This window comes from Haemorhous mexicanus, chromosome 5 (assembly GCF_027477595.1).
Source record: "Haemorhous mexicanus isolate bHaeMex1 chromosome 5, bHaeMex1.pri, whole genome shotgun sequence".
Lineage (NCBI taxonomy): Eukaryota > Metazoa > Chordata > Aves > Passeriformes > Fringillidae > Haemorhous > Haemorhous mexicanus.
In genome coordinates this window covers 53,523,891-53,537,745 of record NC_082345.1, presented here as the reverse complement: position 1 = coordinate 53,537,745, position 13,855 = coordinate 53,523,891, and the positions used below count along the sequence as shown (strand labels likewise).

Genomic DNA, 13,855 nt, shown 5'->3' with positions numbered 1-13,855 from the left:
GTTTCTAATCTGCATGTAATTCTGAGTATTAAATATAATTCTTAGTTTTGAAATATGTGTGTATATATACACACATATTGTAGCAATACAGATATCAGTATCAATTAAACAGAGAAGCCTGGATATTGGGGGAAAAATGCATTACTGTGAAGGTGGTGAAGCACTGGAACAGATTGCCCAGAGAAGCTGTGGATGTCCTATCCCTGGAGGTGTTCAGGGCTGGGCTGGATGGAGCTCTGAGCAACCTGGTGAAAGGTGTTTGCTGCAGGGGAGCAGAACACCTTTCAGAGGGTGTTGGAACTAGATGAGCCGCAAGGTTAAAAGAGGCTGGAACTAGCTGACCTGTAAGGTCCCAACCCATCCCGAGATTCTACAGAATTCCCACCCTGATCACCGGATCCACACACACACACACACACACACACACACACACACACACACACACACACTCTAATGGATTTCAGAAGAAGGATGACTTTTTTCAGCTCAGTTGTGTAATTTCTATGTTCCACGTACATTACAGGGCAAGTCAATGGCCATTTTTCCAAAACAATAACTACTGATTTTGACAATTTCTAGAATATTATCTCTCCAATAGGGTTGCTTTTCTAAATTTGCTGTTTAGCAGAGGGAGTGGGTGCTGCGCTATAAATGACCAGATTTGGGTTTCATGTTGGCAGAGTTTAATTTCTGGCGCAGACGCTGGAACTTTGTGAGATGCCTGTGAAACACGGCAAACGCGTTTCGTGTGGCATGTGCCACCCTGGGCCAACGTGTCTCAAGAGAGGGGGCTTCATGTCATTCAACTGCACTCAGCCCATCGCTTAACATCTCCCCTAAAGGAAAAAAGGCCACCAGCTCCGAAGCCCCGCCACAACGAGGGCACCGGGCACAAGTGTGTGTGCCGGCGGCACAGCCCCGCCCGAAAACCGGGGCCACAGCCATGTCCAGCCCCGCCTGGGGCACAGCCGTGCACGAGAACCGGGGCCACAGCCCTACCCAGCCCCGCCGGGGGCACAGCCCCGCCCGAAAACCGGGGCCACAGCCTTGCCCAGCCCCGCCGGGGGCTCTCCGCTCCCGGACCGCGCTGGCGGCGGCGCTAGGACCGGGCGGGCGGCAGCGCATGCGCGGGCGCCGCGGGCTGGCGGAGCACTGCGGGCGGGGCGGAGGGGCCGGGGCAGCCGCGGGGCCGGGCCGGGCCGGGCCGGACCTTCGCCGGGACCGGACCTTCCCCCGAGCCCGCCGCAGGGCATGGGCGCCGCGGCTCCGCGCTGCGCTGCCGCGCCCCGGCCCCATGAGTCCTCGCCAGAGCAAGTGAGTGCGAGAGGCGTCCGGGTGGTAAGTGGCTGCTGTCCCACGGCCGCCCTGCCTCCCCAGGGCAGCCTGTCCATCCTGAGCTGAGAGGGAGCTGGCGTCCCCGGGCCGTGCCTCCGCTGCCCTCAGCTTAGGTTCGCTGTGCCGCTGGGGTAGCCCGCGGCTTCTCCCTGCCCGCGCATTTATTATTTTTATGAGAGCAGCTCGCCCTTCGCTGTCTCGGGGCGGGGCGGGAGGGGAAGGGCGGCTGCCGGGGGTCTCCGCGGGGCGCGGCCGGTCCGGGCTCGGCGCGGCTCCGCCGCCTCCACCTGCACGCTGTTCCCTCTTGTAAGGCGGACTCGCCCACCCCTTTCCCCCTCTTCCCCTGCAGGGCGCTGGCGGCCCGGCCTCGGGAGGGAGGATGTGGTGAGAGGATGGGGCTGTGTCCCGCCGGGGCTCGCCATGGCCAGGGAGGACTCGGTGAAGTGCCTGCGCTGCCTGCTCTACGCCCTCAACCTGCTCTTCTGGGTGAGTGCGGCGGGCCGGGCCGGGCCGGGCAGGTGCCGTCCCGGAGGCGAAGGGCGGGCACGGTCGCGGGCTGTCCGCGCTGGCCCAGTGCCGGAGGTGCCGCCCTGGTGCCCTTGGCCCCATGCCAGGCAGCTCCCGCAGGGGAGTACATTTACTGGGGGGGGAAAAAAATGCCTTTGGAAACTAGTAGGAAGTAAAATCGAGTTAGGGTTACTTGTGGGAGTTGGTGTACCTGTAATATGTAAAGAGGGGAATATTCACGGGCTGCTTCTTGACTAGGTGAGTTTCAGAGCATTCTGTGACCCAAGATGAACTCCCAAGCTCTCGAAGGTACTTGAATAGTCAGCCCAGAGTCTTTTTTGTGCATTCAGTGGACAGATCCTAAGTGGCAGGCAAGGTCTTTTGAGGATTTCAGTCAAAGCTGTATTTATAGCAGCAGGGTTTCTCACTCTCAGCACAAGTGGGTGTGATCAACTCGTGTTCCTTAAACTTTTGGAGCTTTGAAGAAACAGCCAGATGGTTATTTTCAGAGTCCTCGCTCATTTGCAACAAATGAAATCTCTTTCACCCGAATAGATGGGATTTGTGCATGGTAAGTGGTGCAAATGGAATGACAGTGCACACCTGGGGCTCACACCTGGCTCATAAGGGCTGGTTCCTGAGGTTCTCTAGACTTGAATGATGCAGGGGTGGGACCAAACCTAGTTTATATCTGATTTTTTTTCTACCTGTATCCAGCTCTGAGATCCCCAACTCAGGAAGGACATTGACCTGTTGGTGTGGGTCCTGAGGAGGGCCACCAAGATCATTAGAGGGGTGGAGCAGCTCTTCTGCGAGGAAAGGCAGAGAGGATTGGGATTTTTCAGCTTGGAAGAGAGGAAGCTTTGAGGGGACCTATTTGTGCCCTTCTAGTACCTGAAGGGAGCCTACAAGGAAGATGGAGAAGGGCTGCTTACTAGAGCATGTAGTGACAGAACAAGGGAGAGTGGCTTCAGACGAAAGAGAGTACGTTTACATTACATATTATAAAGGAAGAAATTCTTACTATGGGACCAGTGAGTCGCTGAAACAGGTTGCCTAGAGAAATTTTGTCTGCCTCATCCCTGGAAGCTTTGATTAACCTGTTCTAGTGAAAGGTGTCCCTGGCCATGGCAGGGGCTTTGGAATTGAGATGAAGTCCCACGATGACTGAAAACTAACTGGAAATCAGAATACAAATGAGAGAGAAAACTGTTAAACAGCATGTGGAACAGAATAATAGTTTTTGTGCAAAAAGGATTGCTTTGTTCAAGCTGGAGTCATGAAGCCTTTGAAGTCCTGAATAAAACTGTTCAGGGCACTGTCTGATAAGGTCTGACTGTCAAGCTCTTAGAAGAGAACATTTGAAGTAAGCTTCAAAGTGTGTCCTGTGTGCAGCTGTCCCAGTATGTGTGATGGGACTTCAGCATTTGTCATTGCCAGCTTGGTGAGGATAGTGCATATGAGGCTCCTTAAGATGACTCAAATGGCTAGTCTGATCATGAAGACTGCTGAAAAACTGAAGCTGCAGATAGTGGCTGCAAAACACCGCTGTCTGCGTTATTTGGTTGGTTTCGGTGCCTGCGGAAGCAGAGGAGTGAGAGAACTTTGTCAGTCACTCTGCTGCTATCCTTGTAGATTCTCCATAGAATTGCTTGTAAATGTATAGCCGTATGCTCTGTTTGGAAAGAAACTTTTTTTACTGAGCTCAGCTGATGAGCTGTGATGTACCTGTGTGTGCATGAGAGAGAGGCAGGCAGGAAGTGTTGTTAGAGTGCTTTCTGTCACTTTTGACCTAAAGTCTGCTGAGCTGTAAATAATCCATCAGCAATTAGCTGAAAGGCCCAGGCCCTGTTGTAGTGGTTCATCATGTTTTATAATGGACCAGTAAATTTACTGCCTTTTCTGCTCCAGAAAAACATTGGTTTTGTGGAAGTGAGTGGATTGGTACTTCAGGACCTGCAACTTGCAGAAAGCCTTTCTTCTTACAAGATGGAAATAAATTCATCATCATCAGTGCTCTAACTGTTGTTGGTTAAGTGACTGGCACTGGTCATAGACCTGTTAATACCCTTCTGGAAGCCTTTTCATGGTCAGCTGAAGCATGCATCTGACTGCAGGATGTCTCTTTCATAGAAGTGGAAATTGTATTTTCAGGACATCCTCAGTCTTCTAATTTTTTTTTTTGGTTGTCTTTTTTTTGACTGTGCCCTGGACGAGGAATATCCTTCAGACTAAATCCTGCAGTTAACATTTGGTTTAATTCTTCTGCAGTCCTCATATATATATAAAAATGGGTATAGTTTCTTAGCATAATTTGCAAGACTGAGGGATCCAACTTGATTCTGTGTTCTGTAACACTACTATTTCCAGCATATTAAATTCTGGACAGCCTAATAAAAGAGAAGACCTCCAAAAAGACATGATTTGGTGTTTTGTGGTCAAGGCTTAGTGCTTAGCTAAGCAGCCTATCTTAGTGGTTTTTGAGGGAAGACGTGTTCCTACTGCTTCCTATTTTTCTGTTCTTAGGGACAGTACTGGTCTTTATCTAGGTACTGTGTGTGTTGGGACTTGAAGAAATTTAGTTTTGATGGCTTTTCAAATATGTTTTATGCAGTTTATGAGACTGAAAGGTTTTTCCTTCTGGTGTGGGCTTTACTGGATTGGCAAGCTCCTGATGCTGTCCCAGCTCAGTAGCAGTCCTGGGTGTAACATGAGTATCCTCATTCATTTTGAGCACTGTATGACTTGTCCTCACAGAATCCTTCTTTGCCAGGCTTTGCAGTGCTGCCACTGTTCTGTATTTTGCTGTGGTCATTTTCCTAGTCAAACCACCTTTGCATTTATACTAGGCAGACCTTCAGTCAGAGAACGTGGTCAGTCTGTAATAATGGCACAGACATATCACAGCAGATACTGGAGTGCAAGTATCTCCTGTGGATTGTGCTAGAACAGGAACTGGCAAATGGTGCTGAATACAGGAAAAATTCAGCCTCCTGGCAGCTTACAGTAGTAGGGGATTAAGCAAAGCAGTATTAGTAGTTTTGAGATGTACAGGTTTGTTCTACTTTCCTTTGCAGCTTAGCTGTGGATTTTCTTTAAAAGAAGTTATTAATAGTTGAAACAGATGAACTAGATAGTCATAGTAATTGCAACTCAATAATTTTATCAATTTTCTCTTTTTTTTGGAAGAAAAATGAAGTATAATGTGGAGGAAGTGCATGAAAAAGTTTGTATAGACTTTCTGTCTTGAGAGAACTAAAAACTTTTTTTTTTTTGTTTTGTTTTGTTTTGTTTTGTTTTGTTCCTGGTGAGCATGTGAGGCAGGAGCAGCTGCTGTTGTGTTGCTTGTAATTGAGGATGACTGTAGTGTAGTGCTGCGGACAAATCAAGGTTGTAAGTTGCAGTTGACTGTGTCGCAGGTGGTAAGGATCTCTTAGCTGATGATTAATAGTGTCAGTGGATGTTTGAGCCAAGACAGTGATGGTGCCACTTTTCTTTCACCTTTTTTTGCCTAGGGATATGCTGTTTCTGTTGAGCAGTGTTTAAGATTTCCTTCAGCAGTACCATTTAATTTCACTTGTGTGATTGCAGCCAATAAACACTTCTGGCAGGTAGTGGAAATTGTTTGCATCTATCTTGAGCTTGTGTTTGTGAACAAAGTTAAAAAAACCCCACATAAAATGAAAGTGGAGCATGTTTCCAGTTAGTTTTCCTTATGAGTACTTTTCACAATTAAATCTAGTTTTGCCTGCGTGTAGTAATTGAGAACTCAGAACAAGTGAATATGAGTGTTGTGCTAGGAAGTAACTAAGGGTGGTTGGAAGCAGTGATATTTTATTTCCTGTTTTATTCAACTTCAAATCATGTGTTGAATCTTGTAATTTTTTTGCTTTATTTTTCGAGTCTATTGTGACATGAGAAAAACAGTCTGTCCTGCCTTCTGTGAAACCAGATTCTGCAGAGAGGTTGTTTCTCCTGTGTTTTGACTTTCACTCTCGTTGGTGGGATTTGTAGACACTTGGAATGAAAATTTTGGGGCAATGTTTTAAGTGGCAGATAGTGTCCATTGAAATTAACACTGCCTGGCCAGGTACCTGTAGCACAGTAAACTGTGGTTTAGGCTAATATCCTCTGATTTTAGAGACTGCAGTTTAGACATGTGGTATTAAACCTGCTTTCCTTAGCATTCTTTGTATAAGGAAAATAACTGTGGCTTCTGTGGGAATATGCTGTCTTTTTAAAGGAATGCTTTCAACAGAGAAAGCTATAGGAGGAGTTTTAAAGGAACAGAACTATTTTTAATTCTGGTATTTGAGAAATCTCTTACTTTTTGGTTTCTTTAGGCTGTAATATTTATATAATATCATTACATTACTAGACAATGTCCTAACAAAGTAGAGTTCAGCCATAAGTCAACTTTGTGTCTACCTCTATGTAAATTTTTATTCCAAGTGTCTTTGTAGGTGATATAGCTCACCCTGAGTGGCATATCAGCTGTGAATTGCTGGATGAGTTTCTGGAAAACTGTCCTGAAATAGAATGGCTTAATGTGCTAATGGCAATCGAAAAAACAAACCCAGACCCCACCCAAATGTTTGAAGTTGCTTTAATATGCTTTTTAATTGCCATTCAGAAAGAAATGAACCACAGACACTTTTTTGGTAATACTCACTATTAACTCTGTGGAACTCATTGTGTCAACCTGGAGGTTGAATCACAAACCTGTGCTGACAAGTTTTGAGCCCATAGCTCAGGGGGAAGGAAAATTTCAATCTGTGTGTTTATACTGGTAGACCCCAATCTGGAGCAAACTGGAAGGGTCCATCTGGCATGTAGGCACTTCTATATTGTTTCTTTCTTTAAATTCACATATTCTTTTGTAGAAGGTAGCTATGCAATTATTCATCAATCTCCAGTACCCTGTCCCCAGTATGCTCCTGTACCCGGAAGATTCTCTATCATCTTGAGTCTGTGACAGGCTCTAGACAAGGCTCATAGAATAGTAACAATTTTTTAAATATCTTGTAGCTATTTCACAAGGTGTAGGGGACAGTTTAATTTTATTAAATTATTATTATTTTAATTTTTATAGGACTATGTGATTTAAATAAAAATGCAGGTTCATTTTAATCATCTTTGTGTGGTCATGTGTATTCATCTGTAAAACAGCAAAGTTAGGTATAAACCACTAACAGCTAATGTGTCAGTGGATCGTAGGAAACACATGCTCTTTTTAAGTCTCTGTGTGTGTGTGTGTATATATATATATATATATATATGCTGGGTTTAAAAATAATTTGCCTGCATCTTTGAGATTGACCACTGTCCATGAATAAAAGAAAACTCTTAAAGAAACAAAATTAAGAATATATTGTATATATGTGAAGACACATCATGGTGATGTGTGGATTGGGATACTTGACTTGTGAGCATTGCTCTGGATTACCTGTGATGAGCAGCACATGCCTGTTCCTCCCCAGAGCAAAAGATGTCTTGACTGTGAGGTGTTTACTTTTGAGGTAAAAGTGGCACAAGTCATGTCCTAACAAGAAGTGCAGTGCCTGAGTAGTTGTAGAGAGGGTGCTTGAAGAAATATATGCACTTCTTTATCATTCTTTGCTTTTAATGTACTCTTGTTCTACACAGCTGAGGCTGACACATAGTAGGACTGTTTGCATGCTTGGGTTCTTGTTTGCATGTCAGCTTTGTTTGCATGCTTGGGCTCTTGTTCTTTCTACTGTGCTTCCTCTGGGCACCTTGAACCTGCTGAGAAACTGGCTCATGTTCCCTGGGAGAGTGACCTCTTAGCAGCCTGTCAGTGCTCCAGCAGTTGCCTTAGTGCAAAGTGTGCGAGTTCCAGCCGTGCCAAATGTGGAGCAGGTTGCTAACTCACTGTTGCAGCTGTGCAAGCAAACCCAGATCCAAAGTACAAATATGAACGTGCTTCAGCTGTTTACTGATGTGGGAGGGGACCAAGGCATAACCTGGTAGGAAGCTTAGCTAAATGAAATGTTGGAATATCTATAGAATCAAAGGTGCTTTTTTATGAAGTAGGGGTTTCCCTTTTTTATAGGCAATCCTTCTTTCTCTAAACATTTAAGTGGTTTTTCCAGGTAATACAGATAAACAAGGCCTCTTGTTTCCCCTCCTCCACCCTTATATCCCTCTGTCCCAAAGAATTTAGCTCTCTGTTTATCCATGGATCTGAGTTATCTGTGTTTGTTCAATGATCTGAATATTGAACCTAATAGTGAAAATCCTGTAAAAGCATTATGCCATGCTTATGACCTTGTAGTGATATGTCCCCTCTGTCCCTTGGTAAGGGTAGGTCATAGCTCAGATTACACAAATCAATTTTAACAGGAAGATTTTTGCAAGGTTTGTGTTTTGGGTTTTGTTTGTTTGTGGTGTTTTGTTTTTTTTTTTTTCCCTTAACTAAAATTATGGGACATATTTTGATGAATGTTGTCATATCTTGGAAGTCATTTCCTTGTAGCCAGAAACCTTTTAATGCAAAGCAGGTTGCTCTGTAGTGCTGTTAGTCAGTATTTCATTACGGATATCAGACATGGCCTGAAGATGTTTACCCCATCTGTTAGAATAAAAACGATCATGTGTGATTTTTGATATGGAAGATACTTTAAATCTTTCCTCCGATTTAATATTTTAAAATATTCTGAAATTTGAGCAAAAGTAAAATGAATGTGCTAGAATGTTCAAATGGAAAAAAATGACGGGAGTGTGAACACAGGTGTTCATATAGCAAGATCAATTGGACTTGATCCCTTAAATACAGAAATCTGTGTTCATTTATTAATTGGAAATGCAGATTTATTTTCCAGTTTAGGTATGGCCTCAGAGACAGTGGGAGTAGCAATTTCAAAATAATGGCTTAAAAGATATACTTAATGAATTGCAGATGATTTTATATTTTAATTTTGATGTCTAATTTACGTAAGAGTTCCAAAGACAATTTAAACTGTGTTTGGAAAATATAGTTCCTAATAGCTGAGTCTGTTGTTGGATATTTTAATTCAGTTGTCTGAGAAAACTTTAGTAGCTTTAAAAACTTTACATTAGAAATTAATTTGAAAATTTAATATATGATTGTGCGCATATTGCTAACATATAAAAATAGAATTTATTACCTATAATCAATCAGTGTGAAAGTATATTTAAAATAGAGCATTACAGTAGGCATCATTGTGAACTCCTCAGTGTCACGTTGATGGCTATACAACATACTGTGACAGTTCAGAATTAAAGCCATAGTGACTTGCGGCCAGCTGCAACAAATAAACATATTTTACTTCATACTATCATATCATTTTTATAGCACAGCAGACTGGCTGTCATCAGAGAAGCTTGAATAAGAACTTTTTGGGGAAATGATGTTACTGCTAATGTGAGGATTGTCTTAGCAGTTTTGTCATCTGATTGCTTAGTACAGATTTTAACTGTATTATACATATGAATCTGTTTCGAAGCAGTGACTGAAGTGGGGACTGCCAGTTTTTTGGGGCCACTGTTTTACCATCTTTCAAATGAACCAACAATAGCTGTAATCAGGACCTTGCTTTTGCCCATGACTTCTTGAAAATCACTTGGCAGTGAATTGCAGTCATATGCCTGCTGATAATTGCTGGTGGGTTTGGATGTACACCAAGGTTTTTGAGGAGGCTGTTAATTGTTTCTGCCTACTGAGTGCCCGGACTCAGTTGTACTGCTGGTGTTGATGGACTTCCTCTGCTGCTGGCTAAAGATCTGCATTTGCTGTAGGTGGTGTGAAGTGGTGGGTGCCTGGAGCATTCTTGATGTCATCTGGCACTTGAGGATATTTAGTGCTTTTACAGGGAGCACATCGAGTCAATAGGAGGCTGTGGAGGTCAGACATGTGTGTTGTGTTCTTGCTGTGATTGCCTTGTGGCTATGGAGCAAGTGAGCAAGTGGATTGATGGATGGGAGCTAGTACTTGATAGTCCTTTGTCACTAAAATAAACATCAGTCATTATGCAGGACAGTCTGGTGTTGCAGAGGCATCTTTCATCCCTCAGGGTGTTGCTGCCCTGAGGCTCACTTCTGATCAGAGGGGATGCAACTTTTTCCCCATCATTTCCTTCTGTTAGTGAAGAGGTACCAAGCACTTGCTGGCTTATGTGCTGTGAAATACACGTTTTATAATGAACTCATTTCTGAATTGCTGTTTTGAGTTATCAGTTTGCTCTTTTACAGGCCTCTCTTTTTCAAGAGGAGCCTCTTGAGTGTTTGCCTTCACTTTCTGCCCCATGCCTTTCTGCCACCCCAGCTGGACACTGTTACTGACTTCATTCATGCCTGTGAATGAAGTGTGTCACAGCACTCTGGCTTTCAGGTCATTCAGAATAATAATTCACTTTGGACTTTCTTGAAAATATGGTGCCCAAAGGTGCCTCACTAGGAATTTGATTGGCAGGAGAGTGTTGCACAAATAATCTGTGTGTAACATCTGTTTACCAGCGAGGTAAGGCAATATGCTTGCCCTTTTTTCAGAGTCATGCTGACCTAGCTCTGTGAATTTTAAGAGTAGCAGAAGTCAGTAACACCTGAAGCAGTTAATGGTGGTGAAAACATGACAGGACAGGGTAGGTGAGGGGTTGAGTGGTAGCCTGGCTTTCACAGGCTTTATAGGTGGAATGTTCTTCCATGTAATTTGCATCAGCAATAAACAATAGTAATTGTTAATTATTCATACTGTATGAAGATAGCCTGGGAGAATCTAAATGTCTGAAATCTTTCTGAATGATGCAAGAGGCCTTTCATAGAGAATTTGTTCTTATGAACTGAAATGGTGTTCATGTAGTTAAATTATTGGTGATGGTTGTGTTTCCTAGGTTGAAGGAAGCAGTCTTTTTCTTCCAGTTGCTGTTCATAAATGGAGTCACATTTCCTGATGTGATCATTGAGCATTTCTGTAGAAGTCACATGGCCATGTGTTGGCCTCAGCTTGGTGATGTATCTGCCTAGATTTTCCATGGATTTTATGTGGGCAAAAATGCACATCTAGGTAGAGAAAACTCAATTTAGGCAGACAGAACAGAAATGAAAGTTCTTGTCCATCCTGATTTGTCTTTGCATGCAAGTCCTTTTCTTCTAGCCAACTGAATGATTCTCTTAATGACAGAACTCTGCTCAGTACTTTTGGTCTCTAGGAAGTCCTTTCTCTCCCCTCTGCCTTTTACCTGTTTGCTCAGTGATCTCCCTTTTGTGAGTAACCTGCATGCTTCAGTATGCTGCGAAATCTTACCTCTGCTGAAAGAGCAGTTTGGCCTTCCTCAAAGTCCTCCATCTCTCACTGCTGTGTACAATGTGTTGCCGCATGCTGATGGCTGAAAGAAAATTGGTGCAGCCTGAGAGTGCCTAATGGACAGCAAGGAGCAGGCAGTCCACCAGTCTGATATGTGAGGAGGAATATTATTTAGAAAGCGATCATTTTTCTAGTACTGCTCTTCTAGCAGGACCATCTGGCTCTTACTGAAAGTTTCTGAGCAGTGTTTTGATGGACTTCTCACTTCTGAACACCTCTGTTGTAAAATGAAGTAACCAAATCCAGTTACATCTTAAATATATCTTAAATATTTTACCATGAACAGAGTGGATGTGTGAGCTAATACTTTTCTGTGTGTATCAACAGGCCTTTCAGGGAGGTGTGGAGGGTTAAAAATGTTTTGTATTGCCTTTTGACCACAAGAAAGTAGGCTGTCTGCTTGTAGTCTGCTTTACCTCTCCATTGTTTTTGATTGCTTGTGTGGTGTGTTTGCCTAATGCTTTCTTAGTCAATACGTGGGAGGAGTTTATTTAGGAGGAGATTCCAGTCATCTTGTTTTCCTTGTTCCTGCAGCTTCCTGCAAATAAGACAATAGAAAATGTTCTTTACTGTTACTGTTTCACCAGCCAAAACAGATCCCACAGAGTATAAAGAACAGGAGTGAATACAGTAGACATGTAGCATGCACTAGCTTCCAGGAGTATGCTTGCAGCATGCCAAGCACCCAGCTCCTGCAGGCAGCGCTCACAACCAGGGCAGTGCCTGTACTTTGTGCATAAGATCTAAAAAGCAGGAAGATGCTCTGGGATAGCTGCTGGGACTTCTGTGAAATCCTGAAGGCATAAGTAGTTTGCTGTGGGCATGCTGCAGGCTAAGGAGCCAGTAAGGACACAGAGTGACTTTTCCTTTTAGGTTTGAACCACTTAACTTGTTCTTCAAAACACCTTCAGGGAAATATGAGGGCATGTGAGAAGCTAGACTTTGAGGACAACAGGGGACATTAGCGCTTCTTACTGGTTTAAGAAACTGTAGGTATAATGCTGATATGCCCTGTCATACTCCTATGCAGTTCTGAAAACAGTAGTATTCAGGAAAGTCAGCAAGCTTAGGACTCCCTCCCTCAGCAAGACAGTGGTGCTTTGGAGGTGCTGCATCTTCTGTGGTTCGGGCCTAGGTACCCCTGTGAAAGTGAGTGAGGAGTGCCTTGTCCCCTAACCCTCTGCTGCAGCAGTGGTGGAGCTGGTGCTGTCACAGTGTAGCAGGTTCTGAAAGTGTTGTTCCCGTTTGGCTTCTCAAGAAAATCAGAGGGCAGAGCTTCTTCTAGTAAGTTCCAGGTGTGCTGCAGTGTATGATGGCATCAAGTGACAGAAATCCATGTCTGCTGAGGTGGTGGCAATTCTAGGTGGGGAATTCTAGCTCAGTCTCGGGGATTTAGTTGCTGTGGCAGCAGTCCTGGTGAAAGTACAGAGGCTTTATGCCTCTTAAGTGTCTGACACATTAGATACCCAAATGCTTTATATGGTTTATAATTGAAATGCAGTTAGTTTTATTTTCATTTTATGGTTCAGGAAACTGAGATGTAGTGTTCATGGTGTGACTGTGTCAGAATGAGCAAGATAATCAGATTCTTCAGATTTAACCCAAGATAAATCTCCTCTCTTGAGTGTCAGTGTATCAGGACTGTTGTACCAGGTTTTTCTTCACTAGCTATGTACCTGGGCATGGCTTCATGGTTTCATGCAGACTGATGTGTATCACTTGTTAGCCCTGGAGAGTCACTGATTTCAGCAGTGTAAGCACTCCCTGTTGTTTCCATGGTATGTTGTGTAGTGGTGGGAGGGGAGCCAGCAGTAGCATCACTACGTGGAAATGATTATTGTCACTGGCACCATAATACTTGGGCAACAAACCAATTCTAAGCATATAGAAGTACAGTTTTGGGGACAGTATGTTGTTCAAATAAATGAATGCATGAAAGATGTTAGTGTTGATTGATCCTCTACTTAAATTATGAATGATCTTGTAATTTGCATTAAACACATGATAAATAACTTAATGTTTTCTTTTTAGTTGATGTCCATCAGCATATTAGGGGTTTCTGCTTGGCTGAGAGACTACCTGAATAATGTTCTCACTTTAACTGCAGAAACAAGGTAAAGCTTTAGTTAAACTTCTAATCTGTGTGGGTTACTGATTAGGGTAGATGTTGTTCATTCTGTGTGGTAAGCTTCTTAATTAGGACTTGTAGAATTTAGTTTAACTGAAAGATTCTCATCATTGATGTATTGGAAGGTGCATTTTTTGCCCGAGTTTCGGGCATCAGTTGAAATTAGAAAAAGGGGAAAGGTAGGGTTTCAATCATGTGCCTTTCTCTTTTGACAGGGATCAATTTTTGGTCTGTTGACAATATGTAATCAAATTAGATTACTATTTAGTTTTGAATACTTTATTCAGTCCAGAGATTTAGAAACTTTATTAATTTTATTACAGCAGTGCTTATGAGCCCTGGTGATAAAACAGGGCCTCACTGTGCTGCATACTGTGCAAGTGCAGGACAGGAAGATTACCTTTGCTCATGAGAGGTTTTGGACAATGCAGTTTTTGAGACCCGAGTGCAGCATTTGACTTTAAAACCATGCTAAAGAGATTTTTGTGAAATGTGTAAGGTGCTGGAAAGAATACATCTGCTAATCACCATTTTATTCTTAA

General features: G+C 43.4%; 1 protein-coding gene across 6 annotated transcripts in view; it reads left to right on the top strand.

Moving 5' to 3' along the window:
* Positions 1-1,170: 1,170 nt before the first annotated feature.
* Positions 1,171-13,855, top strand: part of TSPAN12 (tetraspanin 12) — a 40,962-nt gene continuing 28,277 nt past the window's right edge. Inside the window, exons 1-3 of one of the 6 annotated variants that reach the window (XM_059847169.1) lie at positions 1,171-1,314; positions 1,685-1,821; positions 13,217-13,299. In XM_059847169.1, coding sequence (XP_059703152.1) covers positions 1,756-1,821; positions 13,217-13,299 — 149 coding nt within the window. In that variant the 5' untranslated portion in view covers positions 1,171-1,314; positions 1,685-1,755. Of the gene's footprint in view, positions 1,339-1,684; positions 1,822-13,216; positions 13,300-13,855 lie in introns of all 6 variants that reach the window. The other 5 variants (XM_059847168.1, XM_059847172.1, XM_059847171.1 and 2 more) reach the window with 5 other exon arrangements.